The 20,564-nt window shown below is 37.5% G+C and overlaps 5 protein-coding genes, 1 long non-coding RNA gene and 1 pseudogene across 9 annotated transcripts; 4 read left to right on the top strand and 3 right to left on the bottom strand.

Annotated features, from left to right (window-relative positions):
* Positions 1–950: 950 nt before the first annotated feature.
* Positions 951–4,398, bottom strand: LOC132189127 (uncharacterized). Of its 2 annotated transcripts, none has more exons than XM_059603661.2 (3): positions 4,315–4,398; positions 3,854–4,083; positions 951–2,215 (listed from the first exon to the last, which is right to left on the bottom strand). In XM_059603661.2, the coding sequence occupies exon 3, from the start codon at positions 2,211–2,213 to the stop codon at positions 1,203–1,205; it is 1,011 nt and encodes a 336-aa protein (XP_059459644.2). In that variant the 5' UTR covers positions 2,214–2,215; positions 3,854–4,083; positions 4,315–4,398; the 3' UTR covers positions 951–1,202. The 2 variants fall into 2 exon arrangements, with proteins under 2 accessions (XP_059459644.2, XP_059459643.2); XM_059603660.2 differs by having other exon boundaries at positions 3,879–4,083.
* On the top strand, positions 4,131–6,331 carry LOC148583929 (toMV resistance protein Tm-2(2)-like; annotated as a pseudogene).
* A 2,740-nt stretch (positions 6,332–9,071) lies between these two features.
* Positions 9,072–10,801, bottom strand: LOC132189786 (HMG1/2-like protein). Its single transcript, XM_059604576.2, has 8 exons — positions 10,682–10,801; positions 10,544–10,597; positions 10,234–10,356; positions 9,913–9,970; positions 9,774–9,818; positions 9,612–9,692; positions 9,409–9,507; positions 9,072–9,324 (listed from the first exon to the last, which is right to left on the bottom strand). Exons 2-8 carry the CDS (start codon positions 10,588–10,590, stop codon positions 9,307–9,309), a joined length of 471 nt encoding a protein of 156 aa, XP_059460559.1. The 5' UTR covers positions 10,591–10,597; positions 10,682–10,801; the 3' UTR covers positions 9,072–9,306.
* A 399-nt stretch (positions 10,802–11,200) lies between these two features.
* Positions 11,201–13,892, top strand: LOC132189863 (uncharacterized). Of its 2 annotated transcripts, none has more exons than XM_059604680.2 (3): positions 11,201–11,388; positions 11,885–12,214; positions 13,267–13,892. In XM_059604680.2, exons 2-3 carry the CDS (start codon positions 11,943–11,945, stop codon positions 13,871–13,873), a joined length of 879 nt encoding a protein of 292 aa, XP_059460663.2. In that variant the 5' UTR covers positions 11,201–11,388; positions 11,885–11,942; the 3' UTR covers positions 13,874–13,892. The 2 variants fall into 2 exon arrangements, with proteins under 2 accessions (XP_059460663.2, XP_059460662.2); XM_059604679.2 differs by having other exon boundaries at positions 11,877–12,214.
* A 639-nt stretch (positions 13,893–14,531) lies between these two features.
* On the top strand, positions 14,532–16,571 carry EMB975 (Tetratricopeptide repeat (TPR)-like superfamily protein). The gene has a single exon (XM_059604637.2). The coding sequence runs from the start codon at positions 14,858–14,860 to the stop codon at positions 16,400–16,402; it is 1,545 nt and encodes a 514-aa protein (XP_059460620.2). The 5' UTR covers positions 14,532–14,857; the 3' UTR covers positions 16,403–16,571.
* Positions 16,572–17,040: 469 nt separating this feature from the next.
* On the bottom strand, positions 17,041–19,711 carry LOC132190109 (uncharacterized). 2 transcript variants are annotated; one of them, XM_059604997.2, is made up of 6 exons: positions 19,505–19,711; positions 19,352–19,438; positions 19,066–19,249; positions 18,292–18,498; positions 17,825–18,016; positions 17,041–17,732 (listed from the first exon to the last, which is right to left on the bottom strand). In XM_059604997.2, exons 2-6 carry the CDS (start codon positions 19,432–19,434, stop codon positions 17,595–17,597), a joined length of 804 nt encoding a protein of 267 aa, XP_059460980.2. In that variant the 5' UTR covers positions 19,435–19,438; positions 19,505–19,711; the 3' UTR covers positions 17,041–17,594. The 2 variants fall into 2 exon arrangements, with proteins under 2 accessions (XP_059460980.2, XP_059460979.2); XM_059604996.2 differs by having other exon boundaries at positions 19,511–19,711.
* On the top strand, positions 17,810–18,249 carry LOC148583928 (uncharacterized). Its single transcript, XR_015909134.1, has 2 exons — positions 17,810–17,892; positions 17,956–18,249. It is a non-coding gene; the product is annotated as an uncharacterized LOC148583928 (long non-coding RNA).
* Positions 19,712–20,564: the final 853 nt, after the last annotated feature.

Genomic DNA, 20,564 nt, shown 5'->3' with positions numbered 1-20,564 from the left:
CGGATTAGTATTCGTTTTTGTTTTTTGAATAAGTATCCCAATCGGATTAGTATTCCTATTTGTGTTTGATTTTTCTATTTAAGGTGAATTTTTATGATGCAGCAGTAGGAGTTTTAAAAAAAAAAAAAAAAAAAATCAAATAATCATATAAAAGAAATAAGATACGAAAAATGTAGTTAAATATGTATAAAACTTTTACGAATATTATATATGATGTATAATTATGAGATTCAGACATGGAGTAGAACGCTACACACAATTTCGAAGATGGTCATTGTCCCCTTGTCAATTGGATTTTGTTATCTCCGATGAAATGATTTGTATTCATCCAAAATAAACTAATTTAGCTTCTAGACTGCTATTTTGTAGTAATTTGACATTTGCTCCCGAGGACATTTTTTTTTTTTTTTTTTTTTGGATTAAAATTAGCTTTTCTAATAGTTGTAAGCATCTTGATTTTTAATTGGCATGTACATTTCAAATCATCTTAAAAGCCACATCATTTTTGGGACACAATGAGGACTTTTAACATTACTTATTAGAGTGAAAATAACTAAGAAACCCTTAAAAGGAAACCATAAACAAATCAAATTATCAAAATACTAAATAAAAATTTCCTAAATGGACCAGAACTGGACGGCTGGACCCTTGTTGATATAAGCATATTTCAATTGTAATAACAGACAAAAACAACAAAGCCTTTTGATACTAATCCTTGATTTAAAGCCACGTGTCTCACATATGTTATATGAAAGTATTCGTGCTCTAGCTAGGTGTTACATGTCAATGGCTAAAAACTCACCAATGCTACACTGGGAATGTGCCTCATAAATGCTATTAGCGGATCATTTTCTGCAAGCAGATGAGCTAAACTTTGTTCATTTGTGTATGGTGTGCATTGAGTGTTAAGTTTGTGATTTCATTCAAATGTAAGCAGATCAGCTAAATAGATTCTAAAACACCGTTTCAGCAACAACCATGAATCCATAATAGAAAAAACAAGAATGGAAGTTGCACCAAAATCAGATTCATGATCATTATGTTATTATGATTGCAGATGCAGAATCCTGTATTTTGAGCTACTACACACAAAACAAAGAATCCTGATTACAAGTATAGTCTGTCTGCCCATGAAAGTGAGTATTTATGAAATCACCTGTGAAACTACAACACTAGTCTCATGAATCAAGACAATCAAAACCTCAAGCACCTGCTTCAGAAGACCTGGTCTGCCGCTGCAACTCCATATCAGCATTCCTCAGAAATTGATCCCAGCCACTTCCAGTGCTAGTGTCCAAGTAATCATACGGCACTGCTGTCTTCAAACCAGGCCTAACAGCACACTGGCTCTCCACAATTCTGAAGTCCACATTATTGCCTTCTTCCCCAGTGTTCTGCTCTAACTCCTCCCAATCAAACAACAGCGGCAATGTAAATGCACCCCAAGGGTTGAAATCTAACACCTTAATCCGCTCATCCTTTGTAACATAAACATCAAATGTGTAATTTTCCGATTCAAATTTCAGCCTCACATCATCCTCGTAAAATTGCTGAATCAACCGCTCAAGATCAATTTTCTTCTCAAGAAGAATAGGATAAAAAGTAGTCACCTCACGTTGGGAAATTCCAACTAGGTTTTGACCCCGTACAAAACAACGAAATTCCATCTCTGGCCTAAGAGATGGGTACCACTTGCGGAGCGCAAGGAAGAAATTCTGTGGTCTTGATGAGGACTTGTCACTGCATGAATCATATGCATGACATAAATCATGGATCAACGATTCAGATGACCGTAGCAAGAGTGCAATCTCGCTAAATGTAGCGCATCGGAGGCTCCCAGTAGTGCTAATCCAAGCAGAATCTTTCGGTGAACTCCAATTCAACTTAGGGAAGACTACACCACCAAGGGATTCAATTGATTCCTTAATTTTCAATTCAAGTTCTGGGAAAGATGGGGGTGGCGAAGATTGTTCTGACTCATCTCCAGATCCTTCTGATACCTGATAATCTTCCTCCTCTTCAGGGTTATGAATTCTATTGGGTAGGGCATCATCATTATAAATAGAAACTGGTAAAAGGAAGGGACCAGAATCGTCAAGAAGGTATTGAATAAACGATTCAGGAAGTTCGTGAATTTGGGTTCTAATGGAGACAGATTTAAATTTTGGGTACCACTCTTGAATCTGGCATCGATTCACTTCTTCTTCCTTCATTTCTGCATAAAATAGAAGATTTTATCAATAATATAAAAAATGAGTTCCTTCTATCTGTTACAAGAAAACCAAATACTAGGGCTGGGATTGTGCCTTGAGTCTACTAGTTCAGGACGGATAGCATGAAACAGCCCTATATATCTCAAAAATATGAAAATAAGCACAAAACATTTCAAATTACAGAATGAGTAAAATCTCTAAATTGCACCAAAAGATCTTCAAATATAAGTTCAGAGATTATGGGTATACTGTTATTTATTCATAAATTATGATTCTCACGATTAATTTTGTTGAATTTATCTAATTTTTTCTTGTAAAGCCATCTAGACATGATAAAGATGTTTACTCTTAGTAGGAGCTGCTCAAAGCCACCATTAAAATATATGAATACGACAAAAGAAGGCCCTTTGCCTTTGAGTGCAAGATAGTAAAATTGGTCAGAATGAAACTGAACTAACTAAATGGCGATAATGACTCCAACACTAATCCTGTCATAATATTCAAGATAAGGTAGAAAATAACAGGATATGTTAGGGTGGCTGGCCACCCATGGGATGAAGTTTTTTTTTGGTCCAAAAACAAATTTTTTGGGAAATAATTTTTAGAGCTAGAGTATTGGAAATTCGATTCAATTCTAGTGAGAAAATTTGGTCATTTGTGTGTTGTCGTCATATGAAATAATAGGAATGGTTATTTCATTCTAGCTTCTTGTATTCCTAGTAATAGTCATCCTATTCCCAAGGAATCTATATTCCAATGTACCAAACGTAGCCTAAGGTTATGATTGGATTATGCTTTACACACCAATTAATCATATAACCATCAACTTAAGACCTAAATCTGCCTCAATGCCGACTTGCCAAGAAAAGGGAAACTTAAATCCAACTTAAACTTCAAAATATGTCTTTAATGTTACAATATGATTAATATCCAAAATAGTATCATCTTCTGCACCATGCATGCATCCAAATAACGTCACTTTCTTGCCATAACTACAGCAAAGCAAGCCGTTCTCCCAGTTTGAACGGGTATTTTCAGACCCTTTTTGTATAAAATTCAAAAGACAATGTTTCTAGTAAAAGGTGAACCGAGAAGGGATCATTCACTAGTGGCCCGCTAAAACCATAATTGGCCTCAAATTAACTAGCAAAACCAAGTTTAACAGAAGCAACAATTAAAATAGTCTGTCCTTTCTTTTGAACAAGTAACAATTAAGCCACAAACTAAGCAATGAGAGCACCTGTATTGAGTCAAGCCAAGCATGAAAATATTCATTTAGAATCCAATCATCATACATTGTGAGGCTCTACTGCAAACCGCTGTTAATTTGTTTTTTTTTTTATATTTTTCTCAAGAATTTAATTAAAGAGTTAAGCAGCAGCAGAGAGAAAGAGGGGGGTACAACCTTCAAACTTTTTTTTTTGATAAGTACAACCTTCAAAACTTGCCAGTACGACACAAACATTAAAATCAAAGCAAAATAACAAGAATTTCCAAGTTTCCAAGCCAAACAGACAGCCAATCTATGAAGGAAAAAAAAAGTTAAAAAAATCAACTTTACAGATTCTTAACCAAATTTCCAAGCCAAATAACAGAAAAATTAACCAAAAGAAAGCCACAAAATTAACTTAAGAACCAACCAGTGGAGGAGAGAGGACCACGTACCGCCGGTGGAGGAGAGAGAGAGCCTTCCCGGAGGTGGAGATTTTTGAGATCCTTTGCCGACGCCCAGCCAACGATTTTCTTCTCGAGTTGCCGGAGTGAGAGAGACAGGTGCGAGGGAGGGAGAGCGGGCTTCTGGGCTGTCGCCGGAGGGGATTTTCTGGGCAGGGAGGAAGCGAGCGAGAGGGAGAAAGGGAGAGGCGGCTGGCTGAAAGAGAAGAGAAGAAAAGGGTTAGTGTAACCTAAAATTAATCCTGCGACCAATTCATAGCTAGGTTTGCAGATCCAATGCGATTGCCTTATCAGCTCAAGCCGCTTGAATATGAGGAGACATGGAATATGTTCCTCGAAAAGCTGCGCTTACCAGATAATGTTCAGTTCTTTGATTCGAAAATATTCAAGCTCAAAAGGAAAATTATAAATAGATGCAAGGACTTACCCTTGGCAATTGCGTTGCTTGGAGGTCTTCTGTCGACCAAAAGTGCGAGCTATGAAGAATGGTTGAAAGTTCTTGAGCACCCAAGTTGGCAGCTTGAGGGAAATGAAGTCCAGTTCTCACGAGTCTTGGCCTTAAGTTACAACGATCTACCCTAATGGTTTCTCTGCTTTAATTTGGGCTTTTTCCAAAAGGATACGAAATTCCAGTGAGAAGGTTACAGCGTCTATGGCTTGCAGAGCAGCAGAAGGGTTTGTAATTTGTAAAGCATTCACCTGAAAGGGCTCCAGAGGATATGGTGGAAGGATATCAGGAAGAACTTTTAAACAGACAGATGATTCAAGTAACGAAACGGAGAAAAGATGGGAGAGCCAAAAGATACTGTATGCGTGGCGAGCTTCATGATATCATCTTGTCAAAAGTAAAAGATATTGCACCGATCCGGGGATTAGTTGGTGGATTCTTGGTTGGGCCTCTAGTTGGTACCCACTTTGGTGGTAGCCCGAAGTACTCTCCGGCCTTATAAGTGAAACCAAATACCTCGTTTTAAAAAAAAAAAGAAAAAAGGTAAAAGATATTGGCCTTTTCCACATCCATGGAAACACGTCGGATCGTGAAACAGATGCATCTTCTAAGTGGGTTGTAAAAGATATTGGCCTTATGCACATCCATGGAAACACGTCGGATCGTGAAACAGATGCATCTTCTAAGCGGGTTGCTAACATCAAAGACTATCCCTGTAAAAAATCATTGTACATTCAACATCTGCGCTCTTACTTGTCCTTCAACATTCAAAAAAACGATACGCCTGCAAAGGCAATTGGCAACTTTCTCCATCAAGTCATTCGTCATCAAGGCTTTGGATTGCTTAGGGTGCTTGATCTAGAGTGTGTTTACAAACTTGAACTCTGCCTGAGAATTTGGGGAAAATGTATCACTTACGGTACTTGGGTTTAAGATGCCCTTCCCGACTCTGTTAGAGAGCTATCCTACCTCTAGACCTTGGATGTGACGCACATCAATATCAGCTCTCTACCCAAAAATATTTGGAACATGAAACACTTTCGGCATCTCTGTCTGAATGACATACGCCTTGATATGTCTGTGCAAAAGCATGGCCGTTCTCTTACTCAGCTCCATACGTTATGGGGATTATTTGTCGACAAGACAAGTCCAGTGAAGAATGTTTTGAATGGAATAATCAATCTTAGAAAACTGAGTCTGGCATATTATTTGGACTCCACTCAAGAATTAAGTGAGTGGATTGCAAGACTGGCAAGTCTTCAATCTCTACGATTAAGATTCAAGGGTGGAAGTGGTTGACCTTCAAAGCTCGAATTGAAGCCTTTGTCAAGCCTTGAGAATTTCACTTACATTTATTTGCTTGGAAACTTACAGAAGCTGCCTGAGAGGTACGAATTCCCTCCGAAACTGGATCCGAATCTCCTAAAATTCTTAGGAGAATTCTAGTTTTTAAAATTTTAGATTTAGGTCATTCATTTTCATCTAAGAGTCATTATCCTGCCACATGTCTCACTATTAATAAAATAATATTTAAATTTTTAATGATATTAATAATCATTATTATTTTATTATTTTATTAATAATGGGACATGTGGCAACATAATAGTTCTTGGATGAAAATAAATTACCTAGATCGAAATTTCAAAAACTAGAATTTCTTTAAGAATTTCAGGAATCCTGATCCTCCGAAACTAACCATTCTTTCTTTGTCGGTCTCAAAGCTGAAAACATATCACATGCCAATCTTAGCACAGTTGCCAAGCCTTTCTGTCCTGAGGCTATTGGTTGATTCCTACATTAGCACCGAAATCAAGTGCCCTAGTGAAGGCTTCATTGTGCTTTGCATACTAAAGCTCTTGATGCTCCAAACAAGTCACTAAATTTGAGCAACATTCAGAAAATAATTTTAACAAACATGCCCAAGGGATTTGCAAACAATGTTCAAGCCGACAAGGACAAGAGAAAAAATCATCACCAAGAGAGAGCTCCAGTGTGAAGCACGTTACAACCTATTACCTCCTTTTATTTTTTTTTGGATGTCGGAGAACCTTTCTAAAGTAAGGCCCTTCGGACCCACAATCTATTACTTCCTTTACTTACAATTGCTCTACTTTTGTGATATTAGTCTCCGTATCTTTTTAATAGTTACTCTTTACAAAAAAATTTTTATGCGCCACGTATTTGGTCACTCACCCATCTACTTGGCTTTAGGAGATAGTGTGGCTTGTGCTAAAAGCTTGGAAGACAACCCAAGTCAAGGAGCTAATAGCCGATCAAATACCCTTCGCCTAATTGTTGCCGTGTTTCTGTTCTTATTCTTGTTCTTGCTGTTGTGTTTTCGTGGTTGTTAAGAGAGCGCTGATGTATATCATGTTAGAAACATTCGGTGATCATTCGATTTATCTCGTGCTCTGTATCAGACTTCATTTATATACTTTTCGGTGCAGCAGTAATTTATTCTCATAATAATCCTTTAGCAACTGAAACTTCTCTCAAATTAATTTCTGATGAAGGGAAAAAAAATGTATACATTTTGTTGGAATTCTATACATATACTAACGAATCATCCGCGGAATTTGAACTAGAAGACTTTTATGTTACAAAAAGCTCCCCATTCAGCCATACCGTCTTCCTCGTAATGAAAACCAAATGTGGTTGAGCAACGAAGTTTTTAGATATCACTCTTATTAACGGTGCCCAAACTATCCTCAGAACATGGGTCCAGAATAACATGTTAGAGAGACTAATTTGACAAAGTAGATAGCTTATTGGCATCCTCAGCATTGCACCCGAGAGCAATCCTCCACACCATCTCCTTCCGCCTCCAAAGCGGCAAAGGCCCATCAAGATAAAAAACCGCAAGAGTCACAAGCAAGAGAAATGCTCTTAGGCTGCCTCAGGGTGGAGCAAGGGAACCTACCCGAGACTGTCAGACCTCCTCAAAGGACTAGTTATTTCCAAGCAAAGAATACTAATTAATGTAGGAAAACGGGCACTCCAATTGAATCGCACGCACGATATTACAAGAAAGCACGCTCAACGAGCACTGGAGCAAGGCAGCTCCAAGGAGATCCACTTGATCTCCTAATCTCCTACTCATGCAAAACGCCGGCACTCAACACATGGAACGCTGATCTGAACACGATTCAAACTGAATTTTACCCTTTATTCTGAACAAATCTTCGCATTATTGCCTCCAATAGGAGCCTGCAGCTTACCATATTATCTTTATTTTTCCCTTTTGGACTATTTATTGCCATTTTTAAAGTTTTAGCCAACGTAATAAGAATCGGAGCTCCTATAATGAAGACTAAATTTTTTGCGATAATGAGAATATTTCATGTTCACTACCAAGCTTCTGGTAAAGGCTCACTATCAGCAATCAGTCGAAAGAGAAATCAACAAAACAAAGGATTTGCGGCTAATGTAAAAAACAGATCTGAAGTCGATAAGATCAGCCCAAGTAAGCAGCACCAACAGTTAGCGGGACCACACAATCCAAATTTCACATTATCAACCCAGCAAAAAGATTTCACTCCAAGAGCAGTTCCACGAAACTAGGAAGATCCTAGAGCCACAAGATGAGGATGCACCAACACAAATGAACATAAATAAAAATCAAAGATTAGAGGCTACAGTAAATAAAAGACTTGCAGAACAGAGTAAATTAAATTCTATACGTCCAAGATATTCAACTTAAAAGCATTGGGCAGCACCTTATAGTGCACCTATCTTCCATCATAAATAAAAATGGGAAGCTCCCTCATTTCACTAATTCCAAATGTATAAGCCAAGTGAAACATGTAACCGGAAGAGAAATTCCTCAAACAATAAAACATGCAATTGTACTACACGGAATAAAGCAAGTATAACCAACTGATTGACAACAGAAAGATTATAAAAAAAATAAAAAATCACTAGATATAAGCAGTATAACCAATTCAAAACAAAACATAGCAAGCTCAGTATAAGTCCAGACCAGATTTATGTCAACACTAAGAAAGTTGGTATGGAAGCCAAAAGTAGATTCTCTTGCAAACATGTATCAAATCCAGAAATGAAACTATAAGGCAATAAAAAGACAGCAATACATTGGGAAAAAGGCTGCAATTACAATACTCCAGTACACTTAAGAGCCCTCATTGGTAGACATTCAAATGGATCACAATGACATTTGCATAATAACATACAAGAAATAGAATCGAAAATACATGAAAACCATCTAACATGAATCCAAACCACTGCAAGGAAATTGAAAACAGAACAAGATGAGTAAAAATTGAAGTATCACAACTAAATGCAAGGGCTAGAAAGATTAAAGAATATACAAGATGTTAACACACTACTAAGCCACATTTCCGATTATATTACAATCAGACTATGGTTCCCATCAACTAATCAAAGTCAGAGCAAGATGTTATCCACATGCATTTTCTCCCATGATACCATTTTGCATCTTCAGCAAACATGCATAGAGACTAACAAAGCCATGACAGTACTAATAAATCACGCAGCCTTCAAATGGATAATACTTTTTTCCAACAAAAAATGAAGAAATATGTCCAAACTCTAAAACATTAAAAAAACACAGTAACAAATACCAAGGGGGGAAAGGCTCAGACATCAAGAGGGAGGGAGAGAGGGGAGAACAAACAAAAACTTATAGAAAACACGTAAATAAATGCGCATTATAATCAAAAGCTAGATCAAGGGGATAGGCTGCTGACACTCTACAATAGATAAAACACATTTGCTAAATCATTAGGTTCAAATAAAAGTACAACGAGAGGGCAACTTCCAATCTATAACTACCCATTGCTGGAAGGGCAAAATAAATTGACAGGGGAGCAAGGATATATTTTCTTGGAAAAGGGAACAAAAGTTTAGACATAAGATCATCAAACCAGTAGCATGGGATGATCAGAAATTTTTTGACAGCCTAAATGACTATCCTATACTTTGTGCCATTGGCTACTCATCATCATCCTCCTGCAAACAAGAGAAATAAAAACAATCAATTAATAAAGATTCAAAACTTCTTATACAGAATCAGACCAAAGAATTCAGACAAACCTCATCACTGCCATCTTCATCTCCTTCATCCTCATCATTCACCTCAGACATCGACTTCTCTGACTCCACTTCATCCTCGGCTGCATTTGCACCTTCAGCCTGACTCAACCAAAAAAACAAAGCAAACAAATCATTCACAGGGTACAAAGGATACATAGATCCATTACAGAATAAACAAATATAAATAACTGCAATGGAATTACCTGCTTCTTGTTATAGGCTTTCATGTTCTTCTCATAGTCAACCTTCCTTTTCTCTGCCTTAGCTACGAATGGTGCCTTTTCCTGAAAGTAATGGTGTTCTTTTGGTCAAAACCACCTATGGGTTCACAATAATCAATAACTTCCATATTGGGAAATACTTACAGCATCAGACATTGACTTCCATTTAGCTCCAGCAGCTTTACCAACCTGATAATTTTACCATCAACAATAACGTATTTCAAACCCATGAGAACTATACAATTTACTTAACTACCCATATCCAAAAAGGAATAGGACTTACAGCAGAGACTGATTTATTGTCAGGGTGATCCTTATTGAACTGCTTCCTGAACTCTTCCCTGTAATCATCAAATTTAAGAAATTAAAATAAATAAATAAATAAATAAATAAGTAAGATAGATATATAGATTACAACTTGAGGTAAAAACCTTTGTTTAACATGTACTTTACCTTGATGGTAAAAATAAAAATCATATTTGAGTGTGTGTGGATGTGTTACGTAGACTTTTGTCACTTTTTTTTTCTCGGGAAGCATTTATTTTCCACTAAAACAAACAAAGCAAATTGAGAAACGAGATTGAAGGGTAACAAGAACAGCTACATGAAAACGAAGAAAGCACTGGCGGGCCTTTTAGGCTTGTTAGGGTCCTTCGTGGCCTTTCCCTTCTTAGTTGGTGCCTTTCCAGCTTTCGTGGAAGCACTGCCTTTCTTATTCACAGAAAGCCTACCACCATATACAAAACCACACAAAAAAAATATCAATACAAAGATATACAAACAGAGACAAAGACAGAGAAAGAGAGTTTTTTCATTAACTTTAGATCTAAGATCTGAGAGGCCATGATCAACGGGGTTTTTACTCGGATGGCTAAAACAAGGAACAGATTTTTTAGGAGAACAATAAAACTTACTTGGCATCAGCTCTCTTCGACTCAGACTTGGATTTCGCTCCTTTCATGGCGAACCTGCAAAATACACGATCGGATCAGTGAAAATCGTTCGAAATACGCGGAAATTCGTCCAAAATCGATCGGAATCGACGAACTCACAGGTCTGGTGAACTCGAACTAGGGTTAGGGTTAGGGTTGGGGCTAGAGTTTCAACGCGGAGAGAGAGAGAAGGAGAGAGATAAGTGGGATTGATTGTGAGGGGGCTTGAGATGCCGAAAGGCGGAGATATTAAGTTAGGGGTTAAATTGAAATTCAATTGCGAACGAAATGAAATTTGGGGGTTTAGGCGGGATTTTAAATTTTATGCCATGTCATCGATCCGTGTGCTTTCACGGTATTGGCTGCGTAGATCTTAAGCGTGTCCTTTCGATCTTCGCCCCTTTGTGTTTTCCTTTGTGTTTCTTCTTCTCTCTCGGTTGGTCGGTCAACGACCCTCTGGTGGACTCGGGTTGTAAGTCAGCGCAGGCCCAATTCCAATCGATTGGTGGACTCGGGTTGGAACTCCAACTCCACCCAATCCCTCAGTGACCCAAGCCCAAAGTCCACTCGGTCATTTTAGTGCCCGCTTTAATAATGAAATGGGCCTAAGGAACCTATTTCACGTCCGTCTCCCTCGTCCCCCTCCTACCCTTTTGTTTTCGTTTCGTTGCACCACGAGAGCGTGAGAGATTCTGAGACGGCACTGAGAGAACGAGAGAGAGACTGAGGCATAGAGGTGCGGTGGTGGCCATCGTCGGCGGTGAATCACCTGATTCGGCGAGCCCTGTGCCAGTTGGGTCCCGGTGTTTTCTCTGTTTCCAAACAAGGTGAGAATTTGATTTTAGATTTCTGTAGTTTCTAAGCTTAAAGGTCGATTTATGTTAGAATTGTTGAAGTTTGATTTTGTGGATAAAATCTGTGGATGACCGTGGTATTGGAAGTGGTGGTGGCCTGTTGTTGTTTGGGTAGCCTGGCTTGTGGGTGTTGGGGGTTCTGGGAGGTTTTGAGTTTGAGGAGGATGAGATGATACTTCGTTGAGGGAGAGGGAGAGAATGAGAGGAGAAAAAAAAAATCCTAGAAGGTGCTACAGTCCTATATGAGAATTTTTAGCGAAACTTATATTTTGAAGAGTCTGCTTGAGCTCGAAAAAGGCTCATACTAGCTAAGTAGCTAATATGAGACTTTTGAAATCTCTGCTGGAAATGCTCTTATCGTTTTCAAGGGTTAGGGCTTTACTATTTATTACGCCATTTCATTCTAAAGGATCAAACAGGCGAAACTCACTTTCATATTTGCGTTGCTGATTTGTTTGAAGGTGATCAGAACTGTTGCGCCAAAGTGTTCGACAAAATTCCTGAGAATAGAAAAACAAAACAAAACAATGAGAAAGCGAGGAGGGATTAATAAAGCATCAATACCTGGGTTTCAGAATTCAATCTCACTGAGAGAAGAATCCATCGGGAAAAAACAAACCAAAGGCGGGTCCAACAATTCCAAGTCTATGCTAAAAGTTGAGCACTTGCAGAAGCTAGCGGCTTGGGCCAGTGGGGAGGCTGCTATTCCTTCTTTGGCTGCCACTTTTGGGCACCGTTTGGCTACTGTAACGGAGGCCATGGGGGTACCACCTGACCCTTCTCTGTTTTCATGCGAAAGGTCTGTCTGTATATCGAATTTGATGTGATTATTTTTGTTGATTGGTAATTGCTTCTAGCTGTCTGGCCTAGTTTCGGAGGTTGTTTGATGGTTAGGTTTCGTACAGTTGTATATATATTTCTTGCATTCCAGATTCGCCTGAAGATAAAAGTCTTACTGAAGTGCAAATGCTAAGAGAACACACGGAATGTTTTGTTGACAGTGTTTTTGACTTTGTTGCTTGTTTGAATTGTGAATCGGCCCTAAAAAGAGAAGTCAGAGTAGTTATCCTGTTTTAAAATGCCTAGAGAGGCTGAATTGTAAAGGGAATTTATATAGGGGAAGGGACATGTTTAGTTGGTTCAAGTTGGTGTTATATGTATAATCTTTTGGAAGATCGGACGGAGGAACACTATGAGAAAATTGACATATCTTGCTGGGTGGGAATCAAATAGGGAAGCAAATGTGGATTCATGTAGGCTTGCTTTTTGCTCCTTATACCTGCTGATTACTGCAGAATTATTAGAATGCTTGGTGTGTTACCACACTTCATGGTTTTGTTAGCACATATGATTTGACTAAAGAAATCTTTATTGATTTTCCTTTCTCAGGTATTCAATGTGTGGCATTATTCAGTTTGCTTTTTCATGCATTAAAGACTTGAATCCGATCATAATACCATGTGAGCTGCAGGATGATGAAATATAAGTAAAATATTGTCTCAATTTGATCATCAAACATGATGCATTAAACAGAGTTATAGGAACAGTTACTATATGTGTCAGTTGTAATGCTACTTGCTAGATATCCTTAATAACTGTAAGATTTTGAGTTGCAATTCCTGCCTTATGGACTTATTGATAATTTTATGCCAATTTCATATTTAGATCAAAGCAAGGGCCACACATTTTATTTGGTAAAAGGATTCTTATTACCACTTTCAGATTGCTCTAACAACAGATGTTTAGTATGAGTTAGTTCTAGTGGCAAGACATATCATCAACATTTGTTTGGATTATTTCTTGGTTTCATTTATGTAGCTTGATAGACTTAAAGAGTTTAATCTCTTACAGATGTGAAACAATTCTTCAGCCTGGCTTCAACTGTACTGTTCGAATTGAAAAGAATAGGGCAAAGGCAAGGCGTAAAAGGAAGAAAACTAATAATTTCACCCAGAACAATATGGTATACAAATGCCACTTCTGTTCACATTGGAATCTGAAGAGAGGGACCCCGAAAGGACATATGAAAGAGATATGTCCCTCAAAGGCCAAAACATCTTCAAAATCAGAAACTGCAAAACCGATGCTTAAGAAATGTGCTAGCTTGGAGAAGAGCTCCAGAAGCAAAGATGATATCAGTAAAACAGATGAGATAGCTTCACCAACTTTTGCTGGGGAGATTCCTACAACAGATAGTCCTGCAACTCCATTGGTGAGAAGTGGCACTATTTTGCTGGATGCAAAGAGGAGAAAGAGAAACCGATCAATATCCAAGAAACCAGCTGGAACTGAAAGCAATTCTACCCCAACAGATGTGGAAAAAGCTGCGAGCACGTCAAATAAACGAAGAAAAAAATCTTGGACTAGTTTGAGAGAAATTGCTGACAGTGCCGAGCATGATAGCAGCCCGAAGATCACTAATTTGACAATCCCATTTTGTTTAGCAGGGACTTTATAGATTTCAGTGTTCGTATTTTTTTTCGATTTCAATGTTAAATATATATATCAAAGCAAATCATTACCTAAAAATGAGGAATCGATCAAAAAAAAAAAAAATTAAACGTATGTATGTGACAGTGAAAGATAATGGAAAACAAAAGATATATTAAAACACTCTACACATAATATATATGTCTGTGTTTAGCTATCCAATACACAATGTGCTTTTATGTTGGTAGGACGGGATCCCTTATAATTCATATGATACTTATCACTTTTATCAATTTAGTATTTAATCTCATTATTTATTATTTATTGTAATTAATCACACTTTTAAGATGATAAAATTTAATTATTTAAATATAAATAATATAAATTTTACATAATACAAAATAACAAATTAATTCATGTTAGCAATTTATGAGGCTTTACTTGTCCGGAAAAGAGCTCTATAAAAATTAAAAATTAAAAATTAAAAAATTAAAAAATCTCATATTTCTTATCTAAATTGCTGAAAATCCTCTAAAATATCTAGCCGTATACGAAAGATTTTCTTAAAAAAAAAAACAAATTGTATACGAAAGAATTAGATACATAAAAAAAGGTCGCTATCTCTCTCCAGTGGTCAATAATGTACGGCAAGAGGCAAGAGCTTCTTTTATCATTTGAGATTATAAAAACAAAACTCACCCTTCGGCGGCTCAGAACCAAACCACGCTCCTTCTCTCTTTGCCGATCTGCTTCTCAAGTACTCAGAGAAAATACGTGTTTTCATGCTTGTGTAGTGTTTTTAGGAAAGTGAAAAGTTTATACCTCAACAAACTGCCAAAACGGTAGTTGAACTGTCCCAGAAATCTACGTTTTAGTTTCTCTGTATTTCTTTCATTTTCTCCGTAACCAAACGGCAGACCAGGTGTTTGATGAAATTTCTGTTTTGCCTCTGAAATGCGTCTCAGTAACATTAGCACATTGTCGAACTCACCTACGCCGCCCAGTTCGAGCAATGGATTGCAGAGTCTCGACCATTACCTTGTGTTCCATCCCATTGGAGATAAATTTTACAAGAAATGGAAGGTTAACTTTGGTGGTGCATTCAAGTACTAGGAGAAGGCAACCCAAGTACATTCGTTATCCACGGCGCACAAAGAGTCCTCCGGACTTTGGTGTCAATTTATTCTTGAAGAAGACAGGCATGAGCACCAAAGACCCATCACTAACCGATTTGATAGATAATAAAAAACCTTATTTTGCTGAAGAAGAAGAAGAAGAAGAAGACAAGGAAGAACAAGAACAAGACGATACTGAAGAAGGAAGAGAAGATTCTCGTGTTTTTTGGGATTCAGATGAGATTGAAGCGATCTCGTCCCTTTTCCAAGGGAGAGTCCCTCAGAAACCCGGAAAGTTGAGTAGGGAAAGGCCGCTACCACTACCTCTTCCCTACAAGCTCCGACCTTTGGGGCTTCCTACACCAAAGAAACATGTTAAATCAGCTTCTCCAACGGCAGTTTCTTATCGTGCTTCCCTATCAAAACAAGTGTACAAGAACCCCAGAGTCCTTATTGCTATAGCCAAAGAGATCAGAAGCCTGAGTCCAGAGGAAGATGTGTCAGTAATTCTCAACAAGTGGGCTAGGTTTCTGAGGAAGGGGTCCCTGTCGTTGACAATTCGGGAATTGGGTCACATGGGTCTTCCTGATCGAGCTCTACAGATATTCTGCTGGGCTCAGAAACAGCCTCAACTTTTTCCTGATGATCGGATATTGGCTTCAACAGTCGAGGTCCTGGCAAGGAACCATGCGCTGAAAGTGCCATTAGACTTGGGAAAGTTTACTGGTTTGGCAAGCCGCGGTGTGATTGAAGCAATGGTGAGGGGGTTCATAAGAGGAGGAAGCTTGCATCTTGCCTGGAAGCTTCTACACGTCGCCAAGGATGGTAAAAGAATGTTGGATCCCAGCATTTATGCAAAGTTAATATTGGAGCTTGGGAAGAATCCAGATAAACATATGCTTGTTGTAGCCTTACTAGATGATCTTGGAGAAAGAGAAGATTTGAATTTAAGCCAGCAGGACTGTACAGCTATCATGAAAATCTGCATTAGGCTTGGAAAATTTGACATTGTGGAGAGTCTGTTTAATTGGTTCAAACAATCTGGGCATGAGCCAAGTGTGGTAACGTACACTACTCTGATTCATAGCCGCTATTCTGAGAAGAAATACAGGGAGGCATTGGCTGTGGTCTGGGAAATGGAGAGTTCTAATTGTCTCTTTGATCTTCCAGCTTATCGCGTGGTGATAAAGCTTTTTGTTGCGCTGAATGATCTCTCAAGGGCTGTAAGATATTTTTCAAAGCTTAAAGAAGCAGGTTTCTCTCCAACTTATGGCATATACCGTGACTTGATTAGAATCTACATGGTTTCTGGGAGGCTGGCCAAGTGTAAGGAGGTCTGTAAGGAGGCAGAGATAGCAGGATTCAAGTTGGATAAAGAAACAACTTCGCAGTTATTGCAGTTTGAAAGAGAAAAAAAGGTTCGGTATGTAGAATTAGCATGACTTTTAGTGTAAATATTGACGCTCCTTTTTCTATTATTTTCTTTTTTGAAAGGGCCGAGGGGAGAGGGGGTTGTAATGTTATCTTATCAAAGATAAATAGATATCAAGGATATTCTCTTTCTTTGAAATATCATCACAAAGTTTGGATCCAAGATTTGGACGGTTTAAATTGATTGAAAACAACCCTTGAAGAATAAAGACATCCACACATGTGAAGAACACAACTGCAGCTACATCACATAGTGTATAATATAAAGTGGCACTGCGTAAATGGAGGGAAGTAAAACGGTTTCGTAGTTTTTTGCATGGTATATGAAACGTTTATCAAGCTATGTTTGAAAGTGTGTTCTATTGCATTGCAGGATCGTTGACTAGAAGTGCATGAAATATCAATATTTCTATATATATTTACATTTTGCTGATTCCTTAATTATTCTTTTCTTTAAAGGATTACAATTTGTTACTTGTGTTTATATCGATCTTGAATTTTAATAGTTGGTCACTCCAATCAAATCTGGATGTTCTTAGTTTGTTAGTAATGGCAGGAACTATCAAATGCATAGACACTTCTTGAGTAGGCTGTACCATAAGAAGAGGTTGCTCGTTAAGATAATTAGGTTGCATTAAATGGCTTATTGTCTTAAATCAATTCATTTTATCTGTGACTACCGCATTTATGCAATTCATTAGAGTGAGTATATGATAAGGATCCAACACTTGAAATAGCCATTCCTATTGTCTATGAGGGAATGACTATTTCTTAAATTGAGGAATAGCTCACTCTCTCATGGGCCATCATAATGGCTATTTCATTTCACATTCTTCCATTTCGCGTACCAAACATAACCTAAGTCTCTGGTTTCGTGGTGCAAAAGATCTCCTACCCTCAACTCAATTACTATTGATCGTCTTGGCTGCTTGAGTTTAGCACTTCACTCTCTTATTAGAGTAAGTCAGTGTTTCCATATGCACACTTCTCCTAGTTAAGCCTCAGAAGTACATAAGAAGCGTGATTGATTGCCTTTTAATTTCATTGTTGTTTTTGGGGTCCATGTTATGATTTAATGTGCCTAGTAAGGCCTTTTTTGCATTTATAAAATACATCAACAGACTGCTTACATGCATACTTGTAAACAAATAGATGAGCAATCTCTTATTCCAGCACTGGCTTTCAATTGCCTTATCTCTATATCTATGACTTCAGCCTCTGAATACGGTAATTCACAGTTTTTTCCTTCCACGTCATCTTCTCAAGATATATCTCATAAAAGCTTACTTCCCCACATACTCTTATAGTTAATGCAGCAGTGCTCCTAGTGCCATAAGGTCCCTGTACACCAGAAGATAGGCGGATAAATAAAATTATAGAACTCAAAAATTTCCATGGCTGCAAATGGAATATAATATAGCTAATAAGTTTACCAGTGGGGTATCAACTTCAACAAATATGGAGCTTAAATTGAACTCCCAGTCGAGGGAACAAATACGAGGTAATTTGCTTTCATCTGCTTTAACTGTGTCCCTCATCAGCCTCTCAACCATCTCTTTCACAGGTATTTCACCCTTACCATATTTACCAAGCTGTTCCTTAAAACTCAGTCTTAAGCGCTGGGCCTGCAGGAATAAAAAGGAAAGAATTGATTGCTTATTTAGGTGGACACATATGCATACTAGCACATGTAGGGGATGAACCCTGCTGGATGAATCTGCTGAAATATACCGAGCAGATTGAAGAAGTGCTCTGTTTTTTTTTTTTTTTTTTTAACTGGTCTGTTGTAGATTAGTAATGAAACACAAAAAATATCTCCTTTTCAAACTATATTATAAGAAATAGCAATCTTGTGCAAGCTGTGGTATATGGTTTGGTTTGGCTGAGTACATATTCTAACCTTATGCCAAGGGGAGTCGAGCTTTGCGTTCGAAAGCACATGAATGCCTGGAGAAACCTGTTGAATGATAATGGGTTCTCCTTTCGGCCTGTTGGAGACATAAACCATGGATTTGGAAGACACATCAGCCACAATAAGGTTAAAACCATTATATTGATGGGCATCTGTAATCAGTTCCTCTGCGAACTCCTTGGGTGTCTTGTTGCTCTGCCATTATTCCATGCAAAGAGTTAAAAGTGAACCAACTATAAAATTGAGGAAATAAGAAACTGAGTAATGCCATACATCACTCCACATTCTCCCAAAATCTATAGCATTTGGTATAAATGATAAAGAATTGGAGGTAGAGGCATTTTAGGGAGTTGTTAACTATAATTTGAAAAGTTTGAAGGAGATGATGCTAATCATCTAAAAGCATTCTCATTTAGTTAGCCAAATATTATTTTGGCAAGCCGGAAAATAAGCTACATCCAGCTTAGCAATTTAGAAAAACATTTGGTGAGTTACTCATGCACAAAATGTAAAACAAAATATTTTTAAATCTCGAACATTATTTCTCTTAATAAAGAATAAATAAACCCTTACAAATGAAGATTGAAAGTGAATATATAAAATAAATAGCTAGACGCAGATGCTTTAAATGAAAAAAAAATAATAATAAAAAAAAAAAGATAAATAAAATGAAAAAATAAATTTTTAGCTAAAATAAAAGGCAAATTTATTAGGCTAAATGTAAATATGGAATCTCTCCCTCGTGTAGACCATTCTTTATACCTCTAAGAAAAGCACAGGCAGGTCTCCACGGCTCTTTGCATCCGGTAGAGTATCAAGTTCCAAGACGTTGGTTAGAAAGGCCACCCTCCCTCCTCTTGAACAAGCCAGCCATGTGCCTCCTGCAACCTCATCTCTCCCTCCCAGTATCTCACAACCATCCCACCATGCAACTGGCTTTGTAGGCCTACGCGAAACACCCATTACATTAATGAATTATTTAAAAACCAGATATAAAGAAAGAAAGAAAGAAAGAAAAACGAAAGAGCAATCAAAATGATCAGCTTGCCTGTTGTGATATTCATCTCTGTTTTGCAGAAGAATGAAAGGGAAGAGCGGGTGGGCTTGCCAAGCAAACACCGCTATACACATTGTTCTGAAATAATGAAAGAATCGTTATTTATGGCAAAACCAAGAATTTAGACATGCACTTCACTCGTACGTCTACCGTTTTGGCTTAATAGTACTCCTCCAGTCTCCAGAGTTGTTCTTGCTTTATAGGCTGCTGAATTCGGTTCAGCATCTATGACTATGAAGAATTGCGGTTTCTAGAAAAAGGTGGCCATGGCCACCCTAGAAGTTAGCACCGTCACCTCCATTAAAATAAAGGATAAAACTATAAATTCACTTGTAGAATTATTGCCGCTATTTCAATTTCCTTTCCGGTGGTTTTTAAGAGTCTGTTGGCGGCCGTGTGCGATTTCAAAGGAAATTTTTAAACAAAATTTTATAAAAAAATATAAGCTAATAGAAATAGGAAAATTTAACACTTTTTCAATTTTTCTCAAGTGTGGACTCAAATTCTATTTTAATAGGCGTAAAATATTTAATTTAAATGAGGTTAAATTGACGGAGTCAAAGTTCGATTTCATGACATTTGACTCTGATAGCATGTTAAATCAACAGTTATCCAAAAAATTTAAGCTGATTTAAAAAAATTTTAAAAGAAGTTGCATTTTCAAATAACATGATTTTAAATTGCCCACAAATTCAAAAAATTCTAAGTCCAATTTTTAACTCTTGCGTTTTTTATTTAACTCCTTACCTTAAAAATTGTCTAAAACTATCTCTAAGAAGTAGTTTAATCGGTTGAAATCACGTTTTATGAAGCGGAGGTCACTAGTTCGAATCTCCTACTCCCTCTTGTGTGGACATATAAAAAAAAAAAATTGTCTAAAACTACGCACATGGTATTAACCCTGTTAATTCCATGTAACTAGTTTCGTCATTCGTCGTATCACTTGAAAAATAAATTTTATTATTATTATTTATTAAAAAAAATGGACCCCTCGACAAGGCACGAGAGTCCCAAGTCCCAACAGAGACGGGTGGCGCACAGCCAACGTTAATAGAGGAATGGGTTTGCATACTTGGTACTTATCCAATTAACCCTTTTAGATAAAATCTATACAGATGACAATTGTGAAATGATCTACTTGATTTTCTTCTAGATATTTCTGTATATTCGGTACTTATCCATTTAATAACAAAAGTAAATGATA

Source organism: Corylus avellana, chromosome 9 (genome assembly GCF_965113065.1).
Source record: "Corylus avellana chromosome 9, dhCorAvel1.hap1.2, whole genome shotgun sequence".
Classification (NCBI taxonomy): Eukaryota; Viridiplantae; Streptophyta; class Magnoliopsida; order Fagales; family Betulaceae; genus Corylus; species Corylus avellana.
Note: the sequence above shows the minus strand (reverse complement) of the source record. Positions and strands in the feature narration are given on the sequence as shown.

What these genes read in the sequence shown, in the direction of transcription:
- EMB975 (XM_059604637.2), top strand. Translation starts at nt 14,858, where the DNA reads ATGGATTGCAGAGTCTCGACCATTACCTTGTGTTCCATCCCATTGGAG.
- LOC132189786 (XM_059604576.2), bottom strand. Translation starts at nt 10,590, where the DNA reads ATGAAAGGAGCGAAATCCAAGTCTGAGTCGAAGAGAGCTGATGCCAA. An exon ending in ACAATAAATCAGTCTCTGCT is followed by an intron (nt 9,819 to 9,912) that starts GTAAGTCCTATT and finishes TAAAATTATCAG; the next exon opens with GTTGGTAAAGCTGCTGGAGC. An exon ending in AAGCCTATAACAAGAAGCAG is followed by an intron (nt 9,508 to 9,611) that starts GTAATTCCATTG and finishes TGGTTGAGTCAG; the next exon opens with GCTGAAGGTGCAAATGCAGC.
- LOC132189863 (XM_059604680.2), top strand. Translation starts at nt 11,943, where the DNA reads ATGAGAAAGCGAGGAGGGATTAATAAAGCATCAATACCTGGGTTTCAG. An exon ending in TCTCTGTTTTCATGCGAAAG is followed by an intron (nt 12,215 to 13,266) that starts GTCTGTCTGTAT and finishes AATCTCTTACAG; the next exon opens with ATGTGAAACAATTCTTCAGC.
- LOC132189127 (XM_059603661.2), bottom strand. Translation starts at nt 2,213, where the DNA reads ATGAAGGAAGAAGAAGTGAATCGATGCCAGATTCAAGAGTGGTACCCA.
- LOC132190109 (XM_059604997.2), bottom strand. Translation starts at nt 19,434, where the DNA reads ATGTGTATAGCGGTGTTTGCTTGGCAAGCCCACCCGCTCTTCCCTTTC. An exon ending in TGCCTGTGCTTTTCTTAGAG is followed by an intron (nt 18,499 to 19,065) that starts GTATAAAGAATG and finishes GAATAATGGCAG; the next exon opens with AGCAACAAGACACCCAAGGA. An exon ending in TCGACTCCCCTTGGCATAAG is followed by an intron (nt 18,017 to 18,291) that starts GTTAGAATATGT and finishes TTATTCCTGCAG; the next exon opens with GCCCAGCGCTTAAGACTGAG.